This window comes from Stegostoma tigrinum, chromosome 31 (assembly GCF_030684315.1).
Source record: "Stegostoma tigrinum isolate sSteTig4 chromosome 31, sSteTig4.hap1, whole genome shotgun sequence".
In the NCBI taxonomy this organism is placed as follows: domain Eukaryota; kingdom Metazoa; phylum Chordata; class Chondrichthyes; order Orectolobiformes; family Stegostomatidae; genus Stegostoma; species Stegostoma tigrinum.
The window spans coordinates 47809-69957 of NC_081384.1; the positions used below are offsets into that span (position 1 = coordinate 47809).

A 22149-nucleotide genomic window follows, 5' to 3' on the forward strand; every position below is an offset into this window, starting at 1 on the left:
CTCTTCCTTGTGAACCTCAATCCCACCTAGTCTAGTAGCCTGTATATCAGTATTCTCCTTGACAACATTGTCATTTTCTAGAGTGAATACTGTTTCTGTTCCTGATTTACAGCATTCGCAGTTCTTTCAGGTTTTTTTCAGTTGATGAATACTTGGCCTCTCCTCAGACAAAGTCTAGTTTCCCGTGGCCACTGTGATAACAACTTGCATTTGCTGTAGCAAAATGAAATGTGATAAATATTACCTTGAATTAAAGTGAATAAAAAAAATTATTGAGGCTGTTGGTCCTTAAATATGGACTCAAATATGACGCAGACAAATGGCTTAAACTCCATTTGAGTACATTATCAATATCATTGTGGTATGGTGTGTTTCTTACCCTACACCAGTACCTCAGTGAGTAGGTGCCTCAGTGCAGATCAAAAAGCTTTTTGGTTTCATTCCTAGTCTGCTAGATTTATTGATCCTCAGTAAGGAAACTGTAATTGCTTTCATTGCCCATGGACAAGAGGTAGGAGAAAAGTCAACTGAGTTTGCAGCTCCTGTTTGCAATCCATATTTGTAAGAAGCACATTTGTTTGCTGCTAAAGAAAATTGCGACCTGAATACTTGACAGGCCACATAGGTAAGTGGAGAAATACACACTTTAGCAACTGATTCAGAAGGAAGAATGACAATGCTCAGATTCGGTTTTGATTGTCCATTCTGAGACCTCACCTGAATCTGGAACCTGTCTTTCTTTTTTCACTTGTTGCAATTTGTAGTTTCAAACATTTTGCATTTGGAAGTATGTTTTGGAAAGGTGGCAAGGATAAAATAGATTTTGTGATGTGTGAACAGATCTCTTTTGGATGAGATTTAACTGTGATGTAAAATGTCTAATTCTGTTGTTTCTGCTGTTTCAGACACTGCGGGAGATCGTGGCTGGGGTACTACAGCAGTTAAACAGTCAGCTGCATTGAGTTGCCAGGTGTTTATCATTGCTGGACTGAGAGCAGTATTATACTCTGAAATTTCTAGAAATATGATATCAGCTCTGATAACAGTGAAAAATTAATATTGAAGCAAACAACTGAAACAATTTGCACTCTTTATTCTAACTAAAGATGTGAATTGACGTTGATGATTTGAAAATGTTCAGAAAAACAAATAGGTTCATTATAAGGCCATGAGAGGGACTTGTGGCATAGTTGGTAGTGCCCCTGTCTCTAGGCCAGTAGGTTCACATTCAAGTTTTACCTGACCTGGAGGTATGTCATTAAAAAAGTTAATCAATTTCTTGTAAGATGTTACGGCGTTGTGCCCTTGAGGGTGCTCTGCCATTTACTAAGATCATGGCTGATCTTTGGTCTCAACTCTAATTTTCCAACGTACTCCCATGTATCCTGATCTCCTTAGAATCCAAAAATGTAGTAATTACAGATTTAAATACCTTTAACAACTGAGCATTCCAAGCCCTGTCAGCTTGAGAATTTCAAAGATTTGCAATCCTTTGAATGAAGATGTTTCTCATCTCAGCCCGAAAAAGATCTGCCCTATCTGAAACACTTCAGCCAAAGGAAATAGCCTCAGCACTTACCTGCTGAAAACCTGTTCTGATCCCGAAAGAGATAATTAATTTTAAGAAAAATTAATTCCTATGACGCTAGTGAAAAGAAAGGACAGGATTTCACTTTACAAAACTTTAGCAAATCAGATTTTGTTAGCATATTTCAAACATTAATCGATAGGTAAAAGACATTTCAAATATGAAAAGGAAATTTAATTTTAAATATTTGATACTGCAGAAACAAGCCCACACAAGCATGGGATTGTGTGCAATCTCTGTTTTTCAAACTCGACTTCCATTTTGTAGGATTTCTTATTTCTCTTCCAACTATTTTGGCTATTCAGTTTCATTTGCTAGCAGTCTTATTCCATTTGAAGCCCCGTCATGCGCACAGTTGCCATAGCAGAGGCCTTTGCCTGTGGTCAGTTGCTCTAGGCAAGGCATCTTGAGGTTTGCTACCACTTCGATGATATGCCTGTGACGTCCTTTGTGTGTACAACTTTGTTTTAGTTTAAAATCATCTTTGTTCAATGGTCAAATATACAAACAGATCAACAGTGCACCAATAGGGTCACCCATCTTGGGACTAATCTCAGAAGCAGTCATTGCAAAGACTAGAACACACTACCTTCCGTCACATTCAGCCTAAATTGTGGATTCGGTATATAGATGGCGTATTTGTCATTATTAAATGCAACAAATTAGGATGGACCCACCACCTTATCGACAGCAATTCACAGGAATTAAATTTATAAGGAAAGAAGAACAAGAATCAACTTATGTTTCTGGATGTTAAAGTAGTGATTCATGAAAAGGGTGTTTCAAATCCTCAACTTCTGCAGCAGCCAGTCCAAAGTCCACAACCAAAGCTGCATTAGGAGACTATTGAAACAGGCAAAGACATACTGCAACACTCCAGAACTAAGCAGGAAAGATGAAGAACACTTATACGAGATCCTGACTTTAAATAGATATCCATGCAACTTCATCCACAGATGCCTACAAAATAGAAAACAGAAGGACACAGTATGACCGAACACACTGCCCTACCTCAGGAACATATCAGAACTGACAACAAGGTTTCTCAGACCACTCGGAACTATGGTGGCCCACAAGCCCGCAGCCACTCTACAGCAAACACTTACAAGGATTAAAGACCCCATTCCCACAACATGCAGAACAAATTTGGTTTACAAAATACCATGTAACGATTGCCACAAACATTACATTGGACAAACAGGAGGGAAACTAGCCATCAGAATACATGAACATCAGCTAGCAGCAAAACATCAAGACAAATTTTCCTTCATATTGGTTCATTCAGACAATGAAGGCCATCAATTTAACTAGACAAATGTCACCATACTAGCCCAAGGCAAACAGGCATGCATAGGAATTCCTAGAAGCATGGTTTGACACACATACTTCCATCAACAAACATAGAATTGGATCCCATATACAAACCCAAACAGATCAAAACCAGAAATAACAAGACTCACCATAATGGACGGGACAGTATAAATACCAAGCGGAGTAGAATAACATCGCCTCATTGGAGGCTCCATTGATGATGTCACCTAGCAGGGTGATGAAATGTCTGAACAAAAACAAGCCAGCTCGGCGAGCAAGTCAACAACCTCAAACAGTAAACTGTCAGAAACATTTAATATTATTTAGGAACTTGGTTCTAAAGTTAAAGTAAAATTAAAATTATTTTTATTTTGGTGATGGTATGACCTGTTTAAGAAAGAGGCAAAAGTCAGTTGGAATAATGAGTCGAGGAAGGCTTTGCCAATAAATCATGTGACTTTAAATGACAAATTAAGTTACTGGGTTAAATCATAGCTAGGTGTTTACTATAGTGAAATGTCTGTGATTTATAGTGGCAGGTTGCCAGAAGCCAGAAGTAGATTGAGTTTAGAAGAACAGATTGGATTGTGGAAGTCTTAAAATGTAACAGTCTCAAAGTAGGCAAAGTCAAGAGAAAAGTCAGTTCACTTGCCTTTCTCTGTCTTGTGGAAGACAAAACAGAATTAATCCTAGTGAATATACAGAAAATCACTGAAAGGAAACCTTTCAGAGATCTTGCCATTTCATTTAAGAAATTCTGAAGTGAAGGTCAGAGTGATTCTTAACAGGAGTTGAGTGAGTTAAAAAACATTGCTTGGAAAAAGAGTTGAATCCTTTTTGCTGTTTATGACATCTTTCAAAATTTCTTTTTGTGTAATAAATGTATGTTCTTTTATTTAAAGTACATTGACAGCCTTGTGTAAATATAATCATTGACTTACCACTATGGCAATCAAATTGCAAAACTAACATTTGCAGTCTCTTAAGCCAGGTCTAACTCTGGAGTCAGCTTTATCTGGTATAACCATCAGTTAGGATCATAAGTTACATTCAGATAGAAGCTTACATGGTTCTTCTCACTAGATTTATCTGCTTTTCCTGTTTGGCAGCTTAGGACACTCTGTCTGAAACCTGATCAGTTTATCCCTATGGCAGTTCCTGGTCACATTAGAACACAGAACCATACAGCACAGGAACGGGCCCTTCGGCCCACCATTTTGTGATATGATGCCAGACTAAACTAATCCCTTATGCCTGCCCTTGGTCCATATCCCTTCATTCCTTGCATATTCATGTGCTTATCAAAGTGTCTCTTAAATGCCTCCATCGTTTGATGGCTGATTTCCTTAATATATAATTACAAGAAACAATCAGCCCTGATCAGAATATAAAAAGACATACGTTTCCCAGCATATATTGCTGTGTTTCATAATGCTAATTTGATTGTAGCTGTGCTTCCCAGAAATCAGTTGAATGAATCCGAGGAAGGGTCACTGGACCTGAAACGTTAACTGTTGTTTCCTTCACAGATGCTGCTAGACCTGCTGAGTTTTTCCTCCAGTCTTTGTTTTTCTTCCAGTCTTTGTTGCATGCACTTTTAATGGGCTCAAATGATGTCTCGTTCTGGACACACAACCAGGGAAAACAACCTTTCTGCATCTATCCTCTCAAGCCCTTTCAGAATTTTATAAGTTTCAGTAAGATCATCTCTTATTCTTCCAAACACCAATGGCTACAGGCCTAACCTATCGAACATTTCCTAATAAACTAGCCTGAACTAGCTCTATCGCTTCATAGTACTCTAATGCAGCCTCACTGGCACTTTGTACATCTAAAGTAAAATGTTCACACTTTTATAAAAGCAGCATAGCGTGAATGATTGAAATCTGAAACAAATATAGAGAATGCTGGTGAAGCTCAACTGGCCAGGCAGCATCTGTGGAGGAGAAAACAGAGCTAACATTTTGGGTCCGCTGACCTTTCCTCACAACTTATACTTCTTCTGAACTCATAGTTGAGTTCAGTTTGACTCTTATGCAAAACTGAAAGAATGTTCTGAATTTTACAAATTTTTTCTAATTTGATTTTTTCATTTGATTTATTGTAGTCATTTATACCAGGTACAGTGAGAAGCTTTTGTTTTGCAAGCGGTACAGGCAGATCGTAGCAAGCAAGGATATACAGATCATAGGGCACTCAGAGTGAGAACACAAGGTTATGGTGGCACAGGAGATGTGCAACAAGATCACCATTAGTGAGATCAACATTGTTTGAAGTTAGAGAGGTCTATTTAGCAGTCTAATAACAGCAGGGAAGTTGTTCTTGAACCTGTTAGTGTGTGTGTTCAAGCTTTTGTATCTTCTGGCTGACAGAGGAGGTTGGAAGAGAGCATTACCGGGGTGAGAGGGGTCTTTGATGATGGAAGCCTTTCTGCAACAATGAGAAATGCGAATTAAGTTTGTAGATGGGGACTTGGCTTCCCTGATGGTCTGGGCTGTGCACACAACTTCCTGTGGTTTTTTGCCATCCTGGGCAGAGCAGTTGTCGTACCAGGTCATTATGCAACCAGATTAGGATGCTTTCAGTGGTGCATCTGTAAAATTTGTTGAGGGACTTATGGACATGCTGAATTTTCTAAGCCATCTCAGAAGAGATTGTTGGTGTGCCTTCTTGACAGTCGCATCTACATGGGAGGTCCAGGACAGATCGTAAGTTATCATCATTCCTAGGAACTTGACCCTGTCCACGTCAGCTCCGTCAATGTAGGTAGGGGTGTGACCGCCTCCTTTCATCTTGAAGTAAATGATCAGTAGTTTTGCTGACACAGGTTGCTTTAATTGCACCACAACACCAAGCCCTCTGTCTCCTTCCTGTATTCTGACTCATCGTTGTTTGATATATCCTACCACTGGTGTCATCAGCAAACTTTCAGATGGTGTTCATTCGGAATTTGGCCACACAGTTGCCTGTCCAGGGAATACAGAAGGGGGCCAAGAATGAATCATTGTGGGGTGCCAGTGTTGAGGATTATTGTGGAGGAGGTGCTGTTGTCTATCTTCACTGATTGCAGTCTGTGGGTCAGAAATCTGAGGATCCAGTTGCAAAGGGTGGAGAGCCAAGGCCTATGTCTCAAAGTTTTGAGGTTAGTCTGGAAGGGATTATGATGCTGAAGGTGGAGCTGTAGTCAGTGAGTAGGAGTCACATGCATGCCTTTCTTATCCAGATGTATCAGGGATGAGTGTAGGGCTGGGGAATGGTATCTGCTGTGGATTTGTTTTGCCGGTAGGGGTCAAGGTAGGCTGCAAAATGAGTTGATATGGGCATTTACAAGCCTCTCAAAGCATTTCATGATTATGGAGGTCAGAGCCACTGGGGGTAGTCATTTAGGTACGTTGCATGTGTTTTCGTAGGTCTTGGGATGATGGTCTTCTTGAAGCTGTAGAGGACTTTGGCTTGTAACAAGGAGAAGTTGAAGATGTCAGCTAATACCTCTGCTAGCTGGTCAGCACAGGATCTAAGTGCATGGCTGGGGATTCTGTCCGGGCTCATCGCTTTCCTTGGGTTGACTCTCAGGAAGACCGATCTGATGTCTGCAGCGGTGATGGAGGGAACAGGCTCATCCAGGCTGTCAAGGCAGGTAACATTATTCTGCTTGAACCAAGCGTGGAAAGCACTGAGTACAGAAGGAGGGATGTGTTTTTGTCTGTTATCTTGTTCTGCTTCATTTTGTGTCCTGTTATGTTGTGTAGACCTTGCCAGAGGCAGTGGGTGTCCATGTAGTTCATTTGGGCCTCTAACTCGGTCTGGTAATGCCTTTTGACACCTCTTGATGGCTTTGCAGAGGTCATATCTGGATTTTCTGTACAAATGTGGGTCGTCTGACTTTGAAATCACATGCCTGGTCTTCAGTAGGCAGTGGATTTCTCAGTTCATCCAACATTTTCGGTTTGCAAACTCATGGACTGACTTTTTGCCATGCAGTCATCCATGCACTTGTTGAGGAAGTCACTGACAGTGACGTACTCAACTGAGTTGTCCACTGAGATCTTGGATATGGTCGAGTCCTCTGATTCGAAGCAATTCCACAGAAGCATCTTCCCCTTCTTGACCACCTTATCCACCTGTGTTGCCATTTTCAGACATCTGTGGTCCTTTACACTCAGATCCCTGTGTATGTCAGTACTGCTGAGGCTCTGCCATCTTATGTATAATTCACATCAGAATTTGATCTTCCAAAATGCATCACCTCACATTTGTCTAGAATAAGCACCATCTGCCATTTCTTTAGACTTCTGGATAGAAAATTTAACTTTTCCTTTTAAAAACAGAACAGTACAGCACAGGAACAGGCCCTCCATTCCACCACGTCTGTGCTGACCATGATGCCATTCTAAATTAATTCCACCTGCCTGTACATGGTCCCCAGCCTGTTCACGAGTCTGTCTATATGCCTGTAACATCTAAAGCCTGGAACATTGGGCTGCTAGACCTGCCCTTCTCTCAAACCAAGTCTCTGTAGGGTCCATTTATTAATTCGGGTTCTAAGCTTTGACCACCAGATCCTCCAAAATCCCCTTCTCAGTCATAGTGAGTGAGCCATCTTCTCCCATAATCCTCCTCAGTTACTTTGCAGTACCACCCTTGGTTTACTTCTTATTACCATCCGGATTGAATCATTCATTTGTATAAAATGTTATTCACCACTTAGTCCAAGTCGAAGTGTTGTCCAGGTCTTACTGCATGTAGTGATGATTGTGTCATTATTTGAGGAGATCCAAATGGTACTGAACACTGCAATCATCAGTGGACATGCCTATTTTTGACATTAATTTAGAAGGAAGATCATTTAATCAGTTTAAAATTACATTGGGCCTTCTAAATCAATATTGGGGCCCCAAACAAACACGAAAGTTTGAGAGCTGTGCCTCGATGGCCTAGTACGGCAAGTGCTTTGGTCAGGTTGGTAAGAAACTACAGAAAGTTGTGCACAGCCCAGACCAACATGGAAGCCAACCTTGCACCCATGAATTCCATTTACACATCTCGTTGCCATGGAAAAGCTGCCAAATTCATCAAAGACCCAGCACACCCTGGTAATGCTCTCCTACAACCTCTTCCATCAGGCAAAAGATACAGAAACATGCACCTGCAGGTTCAAAAGAACAGCTTCTTTCCTGCTATTATTACACTTCATGTGATGCTGATCTTGTTAATGTGATTTTGCCTAGTACACAGTGTAACCTGTATGCCTAACTCTGTCCAATGTTTCTTACACCCCATGATCTATATGCCCTTGCTTACTATGATCTGCCTGGGGGAGGCAATGGCCTAATGGTATTATCACTGGATCATTAATACAGAGATATAGATAATTTCATGGAGACCTGCATTCAGGTTCGATCGTGGTGAATGGTGGCATTTGAATTTAATAAAAAGTATCTGGAATTAAGAGGCTAAAGATGACTATAATCCATTGTCAGAAAAACTCATCTTGTTTACTAATGCCCTTTAGAGGGAAAAAAAACTGCCGTCTTTCCCTGGTCTGGTCTACATGTGATTCCAGACTCCCAGCAATGTGGTTGACTCTTAACTGCCCTCTGGGCAATAAGTGCTGGTCTAGCCAGTGATTTCCTCATCCCATGAAAGAATAAGCTTTTCACTGTACTTAGGTAGCACATGTGACAGTAAAGCAAATCTATCAATCAGTGAAAAGTCATCTGACAGGATGGTAACAAGCAGGATTGGATTTCCTTGGGATTACATTAGAAGTAATACTTGGGTAATTTTCCACATTGTTGGATAGATGCCAGTGTTATTGGGACAACTAAATATTGGAAAGCCCCATCTAACTTAAATCACAATTGACTCAATCTCTTCACTAAGGAGTTTACACTTAGAACATAGGACATAGAACAATACAGCGCAGAACAGGCTCTTCGGCCCTCAATGTTGCACCAACCTTTGAACTAATCTAAGCCCGTCCCCCTACACTATCCCATCATTATCCATATGCTTATCCAGGAACTGTTTAAATGCCCCTAATGTGGCTGAGTTAACTACATTGGCAGGCAAGGCGTTCCACGCCATTACCACTCTCTGAGTAAAGAACCTGCCTCTGACATCTGTCTTAAATCGATCACCCCTCAATTTGTAGCTATGACCCTTGTACAAGGTGAAGTCATCCTCCTCAGAAAAAGACTCTCACTATCTACCCTATCTAATCCTCTGATCATCTTGTATGTCTCTATTAAATCTTCTCTTCGCCTCCTTCTCTCTGATGAGAGCAAATCCATGTCGCTTAGCCTTTCTTCATAGCTCCAGACCAGGCAACATCCTGGTAAATCTCCTCTGCACCTTTTCCAATGCTTCCACATCCTTCCCGTAATGGGGCGACCAGAACTGCACGCAATATTCCAAATGAGGCCGCACTAGCGTTTTGTACAGTTACAGCATGACATCACGGCTCAGGAACTCAATCCCTCTACCAATAAAACCTAACACACCGTAAGCCTTTTTTAACAGCACTATCAACTTTCAGGGATCTATGTACATGGACACCAAGATCCCTCTGCACATCCACACTACCAAGAATCTTTACACTGACCCGGTATTCTGCCTTCCTATTATTCCTCGCAAAATGAATCACCTCACATTTATCCGTATTAAACTCCATTTGCCACCTTTCGGCCCAATTCTGCAGTTTATCCAACTTGCTCCATTAGAGCAACATTCTTCCACACTGTCCACCACTCCACCAACTTTAGTGTCATCTGCAAACTTACTAACGCATCCACTTATGCCTGCGTCCAAGTCATTTATAAAAATGACAAACAGCAGTGATCCCAAAACAGATCCTTGAGGCACACCACTGGTAACCGGACTCCAGGCTGAATATTTTCCATCAACCGCCACTCGTTGCTTTCTTACAGAAAGCCAGTTTCTAATCCAAACTGCTAAATCGCCTTCAATCCCGTGCCTCTATATTTTCTCCAATAGCCTACCATGTGGAACCTTATCAAAGGCTTTACTGAAGTCCGTGTGCACCACGTCAACTGCCCTACCCTCATCCACATGCTTAGTCACCCTCTCAAAAAACTCTGAAGTTTGTGAGACACAACCTGCCCTTGACGAATCCATGCTATCTCCAATCAAATTGTTGCTTGCTAGATGATTATAAATCCTATCTCTTATAATCCTTCCAAAATTTGTCCTACAACCGATGTAAGGCTCACAGGTCTATAATTACCTCGGTCATCCCTACTGCCCTTGAACCAGGGCACAACATTTGCAATCCTCCAGTCCTCTAGTACTAAACTTGTAGACAATGAGGACTCAAAGATCAAGGCCAAAGGCTCTGCCACATCCTCCCTAGCTTCCCAGACAATCCTCGGAAAAATCCCATCTGGCCCAGGGGATTTATCTACCTTTACACCTTCTAGAATTGATAACACCTCCTCCTTACTAACCTTAATCCTCTCAATTCTGGTAGCCCGTAACTCAGTCATTTCCTCTACAATATTCTCCTGTTCCTCAGTGAAAACAGATGAGAAATAATCATTTAGCACCTCTCCAATCTCCACAGGGTCCACACACAACTTCCCACTTCTGTCTTTGACTGGCCCTATTCCTACCCTAGTCATCCTCTTATTCCTCACATACCTATAGAAAGCTTTAGGGTTCTCCTTTATTCTACCTGCTAATGACTGTTCATGTCGCCTCCTTGCTCTTCTTAACTCTCTCTTTAAATCCTTCCTAGCTAATCGGTAACTCTCCATTGCTTCATCTGAACCATCTCGTCTAATCGTCACATAAGCCTCCCTCTTCCGCTTAACAAGATACGATTTCTTTAGTAAACCACGGTTCCCTTCCGTTATCGCATCCTCCCTGCCTGACAGGGACATACCTATCAAGGACATGCAATATCTGTTCCTTAAACCAGCTCCGCATTTTGATGGTCCCCATCCCCTGCATTTTGCTAACCCATTCTATGCCTCCTAAGTCTTGCCTAATCGCATTATAATTGCCCTTCCCCCATCTATAACTCTTGCCCTGTGGCATGTTCCTATCCCTTTCCATCGCTAAAGTAAACATAACCAAATTGTGGTCACTCTCTCCAAGGTGCTCACCTGCCACTAAATCAAACACCTGGCCTGGTTCATTACCAGATCCAGAGTGGCCTCCCCTCTTGTCGGCACTTCGACATACTGAGTCAGAAAACCCTCCTGCACACATTGGACAAAAATTGATCCATCCGACATACTAGAGTTATAGCATTTCCAGTCAATGTTAGGGAAGTTAAAGTCTCCCATAATGACCACCCTGTTCTTTTCACTCCTGCCCAGAATAGTTTTGCCGATCCTCTCCTCCACATCCCTGGAACTTTGCGGGCCTATAAAAAAAACTCCCAGCAGTGTTACCTCTCCTCTCCTGTTTCTGACCTCAGCCCATACCACCTCAGTAGATGAGTCCTCATCAAAACTTCTTTCGGCCATTATACTGTCCTTGACTAACAAAGCCACACCTCCCCCTCTTTTACCACCTTCCCTGACCTTAATGAAAGATCTCAACCTGCAACATCCATTCCTGACCCTGCTCTATCCATGTCTCCGAAATGGCTACAACATCGAAGTCCCAGGTACCTATCCAAGCTGCAAGCTCACCTACCTTATTAAAATTGACTCACAGATGAGACACACTACCCTCCTTCACCTAAACATTACTCCATTTCTAATTTTACCCAAATCCCATTCGGTTTATCTAGCCAGCATCTACTTATGGTTATCTTTGTTTCAGATTTGTCTATTCCGATGCAATCTGGCTTGGATCTCACCAACTCAACTTACTGAAAATTCTGCAAGTCAGATCCATTCACATCAAATTCACCTACTGTGCCAAGTTCACCTGAATTGACTCCCTTTGTAAAAATGTATTTGCAGGAAGAAGACCAAATCCTAATTGTCCAGAGGGCAGTTAAGAGTCAACTACATTGTTGTGGGTCTGGAGTCACATGTAGACCAGACCAGGTAAGGATGACAGTTTGTCTCTAAAGGACGTTAGAAAGTATTAGGTTAAGCAATGTCTAATATTAAAATTCCACTTAGAACATTGAGGAGTACAGCACAGGAACAGGGCCTTTGGCCCAGTTAATCTGTTCTGCCTACTCTTGATCCAGATTCCGCCATTCCTTGCTTGTTTGTGTGCTTACTTAAAAGGCCCTATTCTTTCTGCCTCCACTACTACCCCTGGCAGCATGTTCCAGACACTTACCACACTGTGTGTACAATACCAGCTCCTCACATCTCCTTTGAGCTTTCCTCCTCTCATCTTAAATGCGTGCCCTCTAGAATTAGACAGTTCAACTCTGGAAAAAAGATTGTTAACGCTATCAATGCCTCTCATAATCTTCAAAACTTCTATCAAGTCTCCACACAGCCTGTGGCACTCCAGAGAAAATAACCCTAGTGTGTCCAGCTTCTCCTTATTGCTCATACTCTATTACAGACAATATCCTGGTAAATGTCTTCTGTAGCCTGTCCAAAGCCTCCACATGCTTCCTGTAGTGTAGCGAACAGACTGAATGCAACACTGTTAAGTGTGGTGTAACCAAAGTTTTACAAAACTCCAACATCACTTCCTCACTCTTGTACTCAATGCCCCAGACAATAAAGTCAAGCATGTTATATATACCTTCTTTAACACCCAGTCTACCTACGTGGCCACTTGTAGGGTGCTATGGACGAGACTGCAAGATCCCTCTGTACATCAATGCTGTTAATTGTCCTAGATTTTTTCATAACATTTGATCTCCCAAAGTGCAACACATCACACTTGCCCAGATTAAACTCCACCTGCCATGTCTCCGCCCATATCTATTGCTGATCTATATCCTGCTGCATCCTTTGACAACCTTCTACACTATACATGGCTGTTCGGATCTTTGTCATCTGCAAACTTCCTAACCCATCCATCTACGTTTTCATACAAGTCATTTATATACATCACTAACAACAGAGGTCCCAGTACGGATCCCTGCAGAACACCACTAATCACAGGCCACTAGCCAGAAAATTGCCATTGCACCACAACCCTCTATTTTCTATGGGCACACTAATTCTAAATCCAAATGGCCACATCACTCCGGATCCTGTGCATCTTATTCTTCTCAATAAGCCTACCATGAGGGACCTTGTTGAAAGCCTTACTAAAATTTATGTAAACAATGTCCAATACTGTACCCTCATCACTTCTTCAAAAGGAAATCCATCAACTTACTAAGATATGACCTGTACTGCACCAAGCCATGCTGATTGTCCTTAATTTGGCCATGCTTTTTCCAAATGCGTGTAAATCCTATTCCTATTTTCAAATCTCTCCAAAGCTCAAACCTCCTTTTCTGTCCTTCAGCCTGGTAAGATCTTCTACTAGGACCTCAGGGTTTCCCTTACAAAATAAAAAACTTGTAATTTTGGAAACGTCAAGGTGTTTCAGTTAACTTCAGTGAATATCCATACTGACAGAACTAAAACGCAAATTTTACGATATTTTATTCTGAAAAAAAAACTAACGTGTTAATAATGCAACACAGAAATCTGGATCAGCTACATGACAAAATCTTTTCAATAAGCAGAAAACCTAACAGTAAAAGTCTATGAAAAGATAATGTAGACACAGAGTAGACCAGTGTTTTTATTACCTGCCACCAGTCATCTGCTTTGAGTCAAATGATTAGCCAGACTATATTTTTGAAGACTAATGAGCCAAGCTCTGGTTCAATATCCAAGCAAGCAAATTGCTCATTTCAGATTCAGAGCAATTCTTTTGGCATGCTATAAATATGAATTTCAGACAGTAGTGGATCTAATGCATGGCAAAGTTCTACAAGCCAGATGTCATTCATGTAGCAGGGCCATGCTGACTTGACCAAAATAAAAATGAACTGCACTCCATAAAGGAACTCTCCAATCAGCTGCAAACAAATGAAATTCTGAGTGTGGGTGAGCAAGATCTAGGTATCTTCCAGTTGAAATAAAAAATATTGCAATATCATCTCAAAGTGACTGGATGGAGCAACACTCGAAAAAGAACAGATTTCACAGTAGATTCTACATTTAGTAGCCAAACAGAAGACTCATGAATTCCTTGTTGGAACAAATTGGGCAGAAAGCATCCTACAGTAGCTTTTGTATTTACATTAAACTTTGGTTGTAGTGCCATTTTTTGTAAACTTTATTCTTCATAAGTCTGGCACAGTGACCATGTGATCTTCATCTGTTTCTATTCCAATTTCTTCCTGTATTAATAAACCAATAGATGTATTATTGAAATAGATTCCAAAAGAGACTCCGTACATCAACACCGTAATTACAATTTTGACAACCTCTTGATTGTCCCATGCGGAACAAATACAATTCCATGTAACAATATACCTATTTGACCGTACTGACAGACTTTAGGCATTCAGCTTCCACTTCCCATTAGCCAAGTAACCTGCAATCCATTCTAATATGTTAATTGAGCTTTTATTTTACATAGGATTTTTGATGTGGCATCTAGATAAATGCTTTCTGCAAATCTCACTACAGCGCATCCAAAGGTTCCTATGTATCTATAATAGAACATAGAACATAGAACATTACAGCACAGTACAGGCCCTTTGGCCCTCAACGTTGTGCCAACCTGTCATACCGATCTCAAGCCCATCTAACCTACACTATTCCATGTACGTCCATATGCTTGTCCAATGACGACTTAAATGTACCTACAGTTGGCGAATCCACTACCGTTGCAGGCAAAGCATACCATTCCCTTAATACTCTCTGAGTAAAGAACTACCTCTGACATCTGTCCTATATCTTTCACCCCTCAATTTAAAGCTATGCCCCCTCGTGCTCGCCGTCACCATCCCAGGAAAAAGGCTCTCCCTATCCACCCTACCTAAACCTCTGATTATTTATATGTTTCAATTAAGTCACCTCTCAACCTTCTTCTCTCTAATAAAAACAGACTCAAGTCCCTCAGCCTTTCCTTGTAAGACCTTCCCTCCGTACCAGGCAACATCCTAGTAAATCTCCCCTGCACCCTTTCTAAAGCTTCCACATCCTTCTTATAATGCGGTGACCAGAACTGTACACAATACTCCAAGTGCGGCCACACCAGAGTTTTGTACAGCTTCACCATAACCTCTTGATTCCGGAACTCGATCCCTCTATTAATAAAAGCTGTAACACTGTATGCCTTCTTAACAGCCCTGTCAACCTGGGTGGCAACTTTCAAGGATCTGTGTACATGGACACAGAGATCTCTCTGCTCATCTACACTACTAAGAATCTTACCATTAGCCCTGTACTTTGCCTTCTGGTTACTCCTCCCAAAATGCATCACCTCACACTTGTCTGCATTAAACTCCATTTGGCACCTCTCAGCCCAGCCCTGCAGCTTATCTATGTCTCTCTGCAACCTACAGCATCCTTCGTCACTATCCACAACTCCACCACTTAATGTCGTCTGCAAATTTACTAACCCATCCTTCTACGCCCTCATCCAGGTCATTTATAAAAATGACAAACAGCAGTAGACCCAACACCAACCCTTGCGGTACACCACTAGTAACTGGTCTCCAGGATGAACATTTCCCATCAACTACCACCCTCTGTCTTCTTTCAGCAAGCCAATTTCCGATCCAAACTGCTATATCTCCCACAATTCCATTCCTCTGCATTTTATACAGTAGCCTACTGTGGGGAACCTTATCGACAGCCTTGCTGACATCCATATACACCACATCAACCGGTTTACTCTCATCTACCTGTTTTGGTCACCTAAATTCTATCCCTTATAACCTTTTCCAATACTTTACCAACAACTGAGGTAAGGCTCACTGGTCTATAATTACCAGGGTTGTCTCTACTCCCCTTCTTGAACAGGGGAACCACATTTGCTATCCTCCAGTCATCTGGCACTATTCCTGTCGACAATGACGAGTTAAAGATCAATGCCGAAGGCTCGGCAATCTCCTCCCTTGTTTCCCAGAGGATCCGAGGATAAATTCCATCCGGCCCAGGGGACTTATCTATCTTCACCTTCTGAAGGATTTCTAATACCTCTTCCGTGTGAACCTTAATCCCACCTAGTCGAGTAGCCTGTATCTCAGTATTCTCCTCGACAACATTGTCGTTTTCTAGAGTGAATACTGTTGAAAAATATTCATTTAGCGCTTCCCCTATCTCATCTGACTCCACACACAACTTTCCACTACTATCCTTGATTGGGCCTAATCTTACTTTCGTCATTCTTTTATTCCTTAAATACCTATAGAAAGCCTTAGGGTTTACACTGATCCTATCCGCCAACAACTTCTCATGTCTCCTCCTGGCTCTTCTGAGCTCTCTCTTTAAGTCTTTCCTGGCTACCTCGTAGCCCTCAAGTGCCCTAACTGAGCCTTCACATCTCATCCTAACATAAGCCGCCTTCTTCCTCTTGACCAGAGATTCCATTTCCTTCGTAAACCACGGCTCCCGCGCTCTACAGCTTCCTCCCTGCTTATAAGGTACATGCTTATCTAGGACACACAGGAGCTTTTCCTTGAATAAGCTCCACATTTCTAATGTACCCAGCCCCTGCAGTTTCCTTCCCCATCCTATGCTCCCTAAATCTTGACTAATCTCATCGTAATTGCCTTTCCCCCAGCTATAACTCTTGCCCAGTGGTATACACCTATCCCTTTCCATCACTAAAGTAAACATAACAGAATTATGATCGCTATCACCAAAGTGCTCACCTACTTCCAAATCTAACACCTGGCCAGGCTCATTACCCAGTACCAAATCTAATATGGCTTAGCCCCTTGTTGGCCTGTCTACATACTGTGTCAGGAACCCCTCCTGCACACACTGGACAAAAAATGACCCATCTATAGTACTCGAACTATAGTGTTCCCAGTCAATATCTGGAAAGTAGAAGTCCCCTATGACAACTACCCTGTCTCTCTCACTCCTATCGAGAATCATCTTTGCTATCCTTTCCTCTACATCTCTGGAACTATTCGGAGGCCTATAGAAAACTCCCAACAGGGTGACCTCTCCTTTCCTGTTTCTAACCTCAGCCCATACTACCTCAGTTGACGAGTCCACAAACATCCTTTCTGCAAATGTAATATTGTCCTTCACCAACAATGCCACACCTCCGCCCCTTTTACCATTATCTCTGTTCTTACTGAAACATCTAAATCCCGGAACCTGCAACAACCATTCCTGTCCCTGCTCTATCCATGTCTCCGAAATGGCCACAACATCGAAGTCCCAGGTACTAACCCATGCTGCAAGTTCACCCACCTTATTCCGGACGCTCCTGGCATTGAAGTAGACACGCTTCAAACCAACTTCTTGCTTGCCAGTGCCATCTTGCTTCCCTGAAACTTTATTTCGGACCACCCTACTCTCAACCTTTTCTATAGTCGAACTACAATTTTGGTGCCCATCCCCCTGCTGAATTAGTTTAAACCCACCCGAACAGCCTTAGCAAATTTCCCCCCCAGGATATTGGTACCCCTCTGGTTCAGGTGAAGACCATCCTGCTTGTAGAGGTCCCAACTACCCCAGAAAGAGCCCCAATTATCCAAGAATCCAAAACCCTCCCTCCTGCACCATCCCTGTAGCCACGTATTCAACTCCTCTCTCTCCCCCTATTCCTCGCCTCACTCGCACGTGGCACGGGCAACAAACCAGAGACAACAACTCTGTTCGTCCTAGCTCTCAGCTTCCATCCTGGCTCCCTGAATTTCTGCCTTAAATCCCCATCTCTCTTCCTACCTATGTCGTTGGTGCCAATGTGGACCACGACTTGGGGCTGCTCCCCCTCCCCCTTAAGGATCCCAAAAACACGATCAGAGACATCACGCACCCTGGCACCTGGGAGGCAACACACCAACCGTGAATCTCTCTCGTCCCCACAGAACCTCCTATCTGTCCCCCTAACTATGGAGTCCCCAATGACTAATGCTCTGCTCCTCTTCCCCCTTCCCCCTTCCCTTCTGAGCAGCAGGGACAGACTCTGTGCCAGAGACCTGTGCCCCACTGCTTTCCCCTGGTAAGTCATCCCCCCCAACAGTATCCAAAACGGTATACTTATTGTTGAGGGGAATGGCCACAGGGGATCCCTGCACTGCCTGCCGGTTCCCTTTCTGGCCCCTGACCGTAATCCATTTGCCTTTTTCCTGTACTTGAGGAGTGACTACCTCCCTGTAACTCCTCTCAATAACCCCCTCTGCCTCCCGAATGATCCGAAGTTCATCCAGCTCCAGTTAAATGATCACTGCTTCCTTGAAGAATTCTAATACATTAGTCAAACATAAATTCCTTTTCATAAAATCATACTGACTCTGCCTGATTGCATTTGGACTAACCTCTCTGCTGTAACCTTCATAATAACAAATTGTAACATTTTCCCTACTTAGGTTAAATCAGCCTGTAGCTTCCTGTATTTTATTTCCCTCCTTTCTTGAGCAGAGATACTTTCCATTCTGATGGGACTATTTTGGAACGTTAAAACCAAGATTACATAATCAAGCGAGGGGACTGGTCAGATTTTTTAAAATAAATTTTATTTCGTAAATGGTTGCAATAGTACCTACCACCTGCCACTAATTATCTGGTTTGAGCTGAAATGATCAGCCAAGCTCTATCATTGATGGCTGATGAGTCAAGCTCAAGTTATTTGCTCCCTTTCATATGCAGATTCACAATTGGGATGTTACTTATATCTTCTACAATGAAGATGCAAAATGCATGTTCAATTAATTTGCCTTTTCTGTATTTCTATTACTTCCCCAAACTCACTCAGTCACTCTCTAGAAGATGAAGAAATGTGAGGCTGGATGAACACAGCAGGCCCAGCAGCATCTCAGGAGCACAAAAGCTGACGTATCGGGCCTAGATCCTTCATCAGAGTGTGCTCCTGAGATGCTGCTGGGCCCGCTGTGTTCATCCAGCCTCACATTTCATTATCTTGGATTCTCCAGCATCTGCAGTTCCCATTATCACTTTCTAGAAGACCTACTTTCACATAAGAGAGGGGGGAAAAGACTTAAAAGGGACCTAAGGGGAAACTCTTCCTCGCAGAGGTTGGTGCATGTGTGGAATAAACTGCCAGAGAAGATAGTGGAGGTAGTAAAATTACAACATTTAAATGGCATCTGGATGGGTCTGTGAATAGGAAGGGCCAAATGCTGACAAATGGGACTAGATTAATTTAGGATGCATGGACGAGTTGGACTGAAGGGTCTATTTCCGTGCTGCACAGCTCTATGACTTTAAAGAGAACAAAGTTAAGAAATGTGACAACTGTGTGAAGACAAATTCATTGACGGTTTTTTTTAAGAAAGAGCAGTGATCATAGCAATTTAAAGGGGAAGCAGGCAGTACTAAATTTTTTTTTTTTTTAATTCATTCATGGGGTAGGCAGCAAAGGCTGGCCAGCATTTACCGCCCAACCCTAACTGCCCGTGAATAGGTGGTTGTGAGACGCCTTCTTGAACCGCTGCAGTTCATCTGCTTGTAGGTAGACCCAAAATGTCATTAAGGAGTGAAATCAAGAGCGAACCATCAACAATCTTACCTAAAATGAAAAGCATTAAGGAAACTCAGGTGATTAAAAACTTGATTAAAATATGATAGAGGGAGCAGTCAACTTGCAGCAGATGAAGGGAAACAGGAAAAAAATAGAGCATGATGCAAATTTAAGGTGGAAACAGAGGGACAGAAGCAACTGAATGGATAGTCTCAGTATTAATACAAAGTCCAGATTCCCAGGTTAGATTGAAAGCAGGGAGTTGGGATTATATTGTTTGTTTCTGGAGAAAAGAAGCTGAAATTTGGCTATCTTGGCTTTCAGGTTGATACTAGAACAATGAACAGTTTTGGCAGAAGAGGGCAGGACCCAATTGCGTTTCAAGTGGTCATGCCAGATCTGGTGATGAATGGCTAAACTCGTTGCAAGCCATATCTGTTCAGTTTCATGTCCCTCAGACTTGAGGTTTGAAGATGAGGACCATATCAGGGGAGAATGTGTCAAGGTTTTAATGGGGAAAAACAGCAAAAGAGTTCAGTGCAATTTGCCATTCAGGAGCTGCGGAAATGCAGAATGCAAGACCAGAGTTTAGGCTGGAATTTGTAAATATGCTGACGCAGATGCTGCTGATGTAAATACAGAACTTATTCAAGTAAATATGTTCTCAAAATAAATGAGCATGGCTTCCTGGTATCAACAATGATTCTACTGCCAAACAGTCTACAGTATCCTAAACTCTACTAGATGTGGCTAATCTTGACACAGTTAGAAGCGATGAGAGTTTTTTTTAAACTTACATAAAATTGCTTTCTGCTCTTGGGGTACCCTTCCAGAACTGCATCAGTCAAATCACCAACCTGGAAAAAAAAAGAAAATTTTTAATTCACTACCTAACGTCTACTCAGAGAATCTCAACCAGAAATACAGAAACATCAGTTTTGTTGTCAATACTTGGGTTTGAAATCAATTTAATGTTTCAAATAAAAACAAAGTGCTGGAGAAACTCAGTAAGTCTGCCAGCATCTATGGAGAGAAAAACAGAGTTGATGTTTCCAGTCTGATGTGAATTTTCTTTGAATGAGTTCCAAAGGATGATTTTAGATTTGAAACATTAGCTCTGCTTCTCTTCTCACAAACCTGCCGAGTTTCTCCAGCACCCACATTACATTTCTGTTTAAATGTTCCAAAGACCTTGACTGATACCCAACAATGAAAGTAGATATCTCCATTTACGGACTATGTGGAAAAACTGAACCGCTTGGATACTTTTGGATTAAAGTATTTTATCAAGGAATGAGGTCAACAATTTTATATAAATGTAAACCAACTGATTATGTAAAGTCAAATTACTTTAGAAAAATAGCCATGCAAAGCATTATTTTAGAATGAAAAAATGATTTTTGAGTTAATTAAAGAAACTTTGTGAATGTCTCTTATTCTGGATTGCAGTACAAAGAGAAACAATTGGCTTTTTGGCCAACCCATCCACTCTCTCCTGCACGTCATCCCTTATCATACGTTCTTTTCCCTTCCACAACAGTGATTGGGAACCTTGTCCTTACCTACCATCCCATCACCACCCAAAGGATCATTAGCTGCCATTTCTGCCACCTCCAACAGGATCCCACCACTAGATACATATACCCTTCCCCTCTCTTGTTAGCCTTCTGGAAGGTACATTCCTTTTGGGACACCCTGGTCCATTCCTTCACTCCCAACATCCCCACTCACCCCCACAACCCCACAGTACCTTCCTGTACAACTGCAAAAGGTGTAACACCTGCCTGTTTACTTCCTCCCTCCTCAGTATCCACGGGCCGAAACACACCTTCCAGGTGCACTTCACTCAATCTAGTCTACCGCTCTTCTCTACATTGCGTAAGCAAAGCTTATACTAAATGACTGCTTCACAGAACACATAAGTTCTATCTGCAAAAAAGACTCTGAGCTTCCAGTCACCTGTCATTTCAACGCCACCATGTTCCCTGATCAACATCTCTGTCTTAGGCTTGCTGCTGGAAGAATAGCACCTCATTTTGCGCTATGAACTCTACAGTCTTCAGAACTCAATAACGAGTTCAAGAATTTTAGGGTTTGAGGCACCTTCTCCCATGTCCTTTCCCCAACCCTCAAACGCCAGGCCTTGTTATTACATGGTCTGCTATTACGTACAACGCTTTGTTAGCCACTAATAGACCCTATTATTTGCTATTCACTCTCCTCGGCTGACTGTTATCCACACCCTTATCTGACCAACTGTTCTTCTCCCTCTTTGGGCTCTATCTCCACCAAACATTTACTCTTAGCCCCTTCCTCCACCCTGTCTTTTGCATTAAAATTGTTTTTTCTAGCTATCATCAGTTCTGAAGAAGAGTCACTGGACATGAAACGTTAATTCTGATTTCTCTCCACAGATGCTGCCAGACCTGCTCAGCTTTTCCAGCAACTTCTGTTTTTGTTGGTGGCTATTTTGACAATTGAAACAAACCATTGATACTTATGGTGTAACTCTGGAGAATCGTATTTGATTACCAAAATATTCTTTCCATTCCAGCCATAATATCATCAGAATCATGGGCGCCCTGTGGCTACTGGATTTTCCTAATGTAAAGCATTAAATACTTAAACCTATTTGGTGACAACAACAGTGAAAAGACCAATTATAGCATACCTGAGTGACCTGATTC

The 22149-nt window shown here is 42.0% G+C and overlaps 2 protein-coding genes across 4 annotated transcripts in view; one reads left to right on the forward strand and one right to left on the reverse strand.

Moving 5' to 3' along the window:
* The window catches only part of mlx (MAX dimerization protein MLX), a 54937-nt gene extending 40748 nt beyond the window's left edge, over nt 1–14189 (forward strand). Inside the window, exons 8-9 of one of the 2 annotated variants that reach the window (XR_009442846.1) lie at nt 906–6536; nt 11840–14189. Coding sequence is in view for 1 of the 2 variants with exons in the window: in XM_059638769.1 (XP_059494752.1) it covers nt 906–962 (57 nt within the window). In the remaining variant the exon portion in view is untranslated. Of the gene's footprint in view, nt 1–905; nt 6537–11839 lie in introns of those variants that run through there. The other variant, XM_059638769.1, reaches the window with a different exon arrangement.
* The window catches only part of psmc3ip (PSMC3 interacting protein), a 75805-nt gene continuing 54746 nt past the window's right edge, over nt 1091–22149 (reverse strand). Inside the window, exons 7-8 of one of the 2 annotated variants that reach the window (XM_048560912.2) lie at nt 20260–20319; nt 1091–2548 (exon numbers count right to left, since the gene is read on the reverse strand). In XM_048560912.2, coding sequence (XP_048416869.1) covers nt 2513–2548; nt 20260–20319 — 96 coding nt within the window. In that variant the 3' untranslated portion in view covers nt 1091–2512. Of the gene's footprint in view, nt 2549–14021; nt 14190–20259; nt 20320–22149 lie in introns of those variants that run through there. The other variant, XM_048560911.2, reaches the window with a different exon arrangement.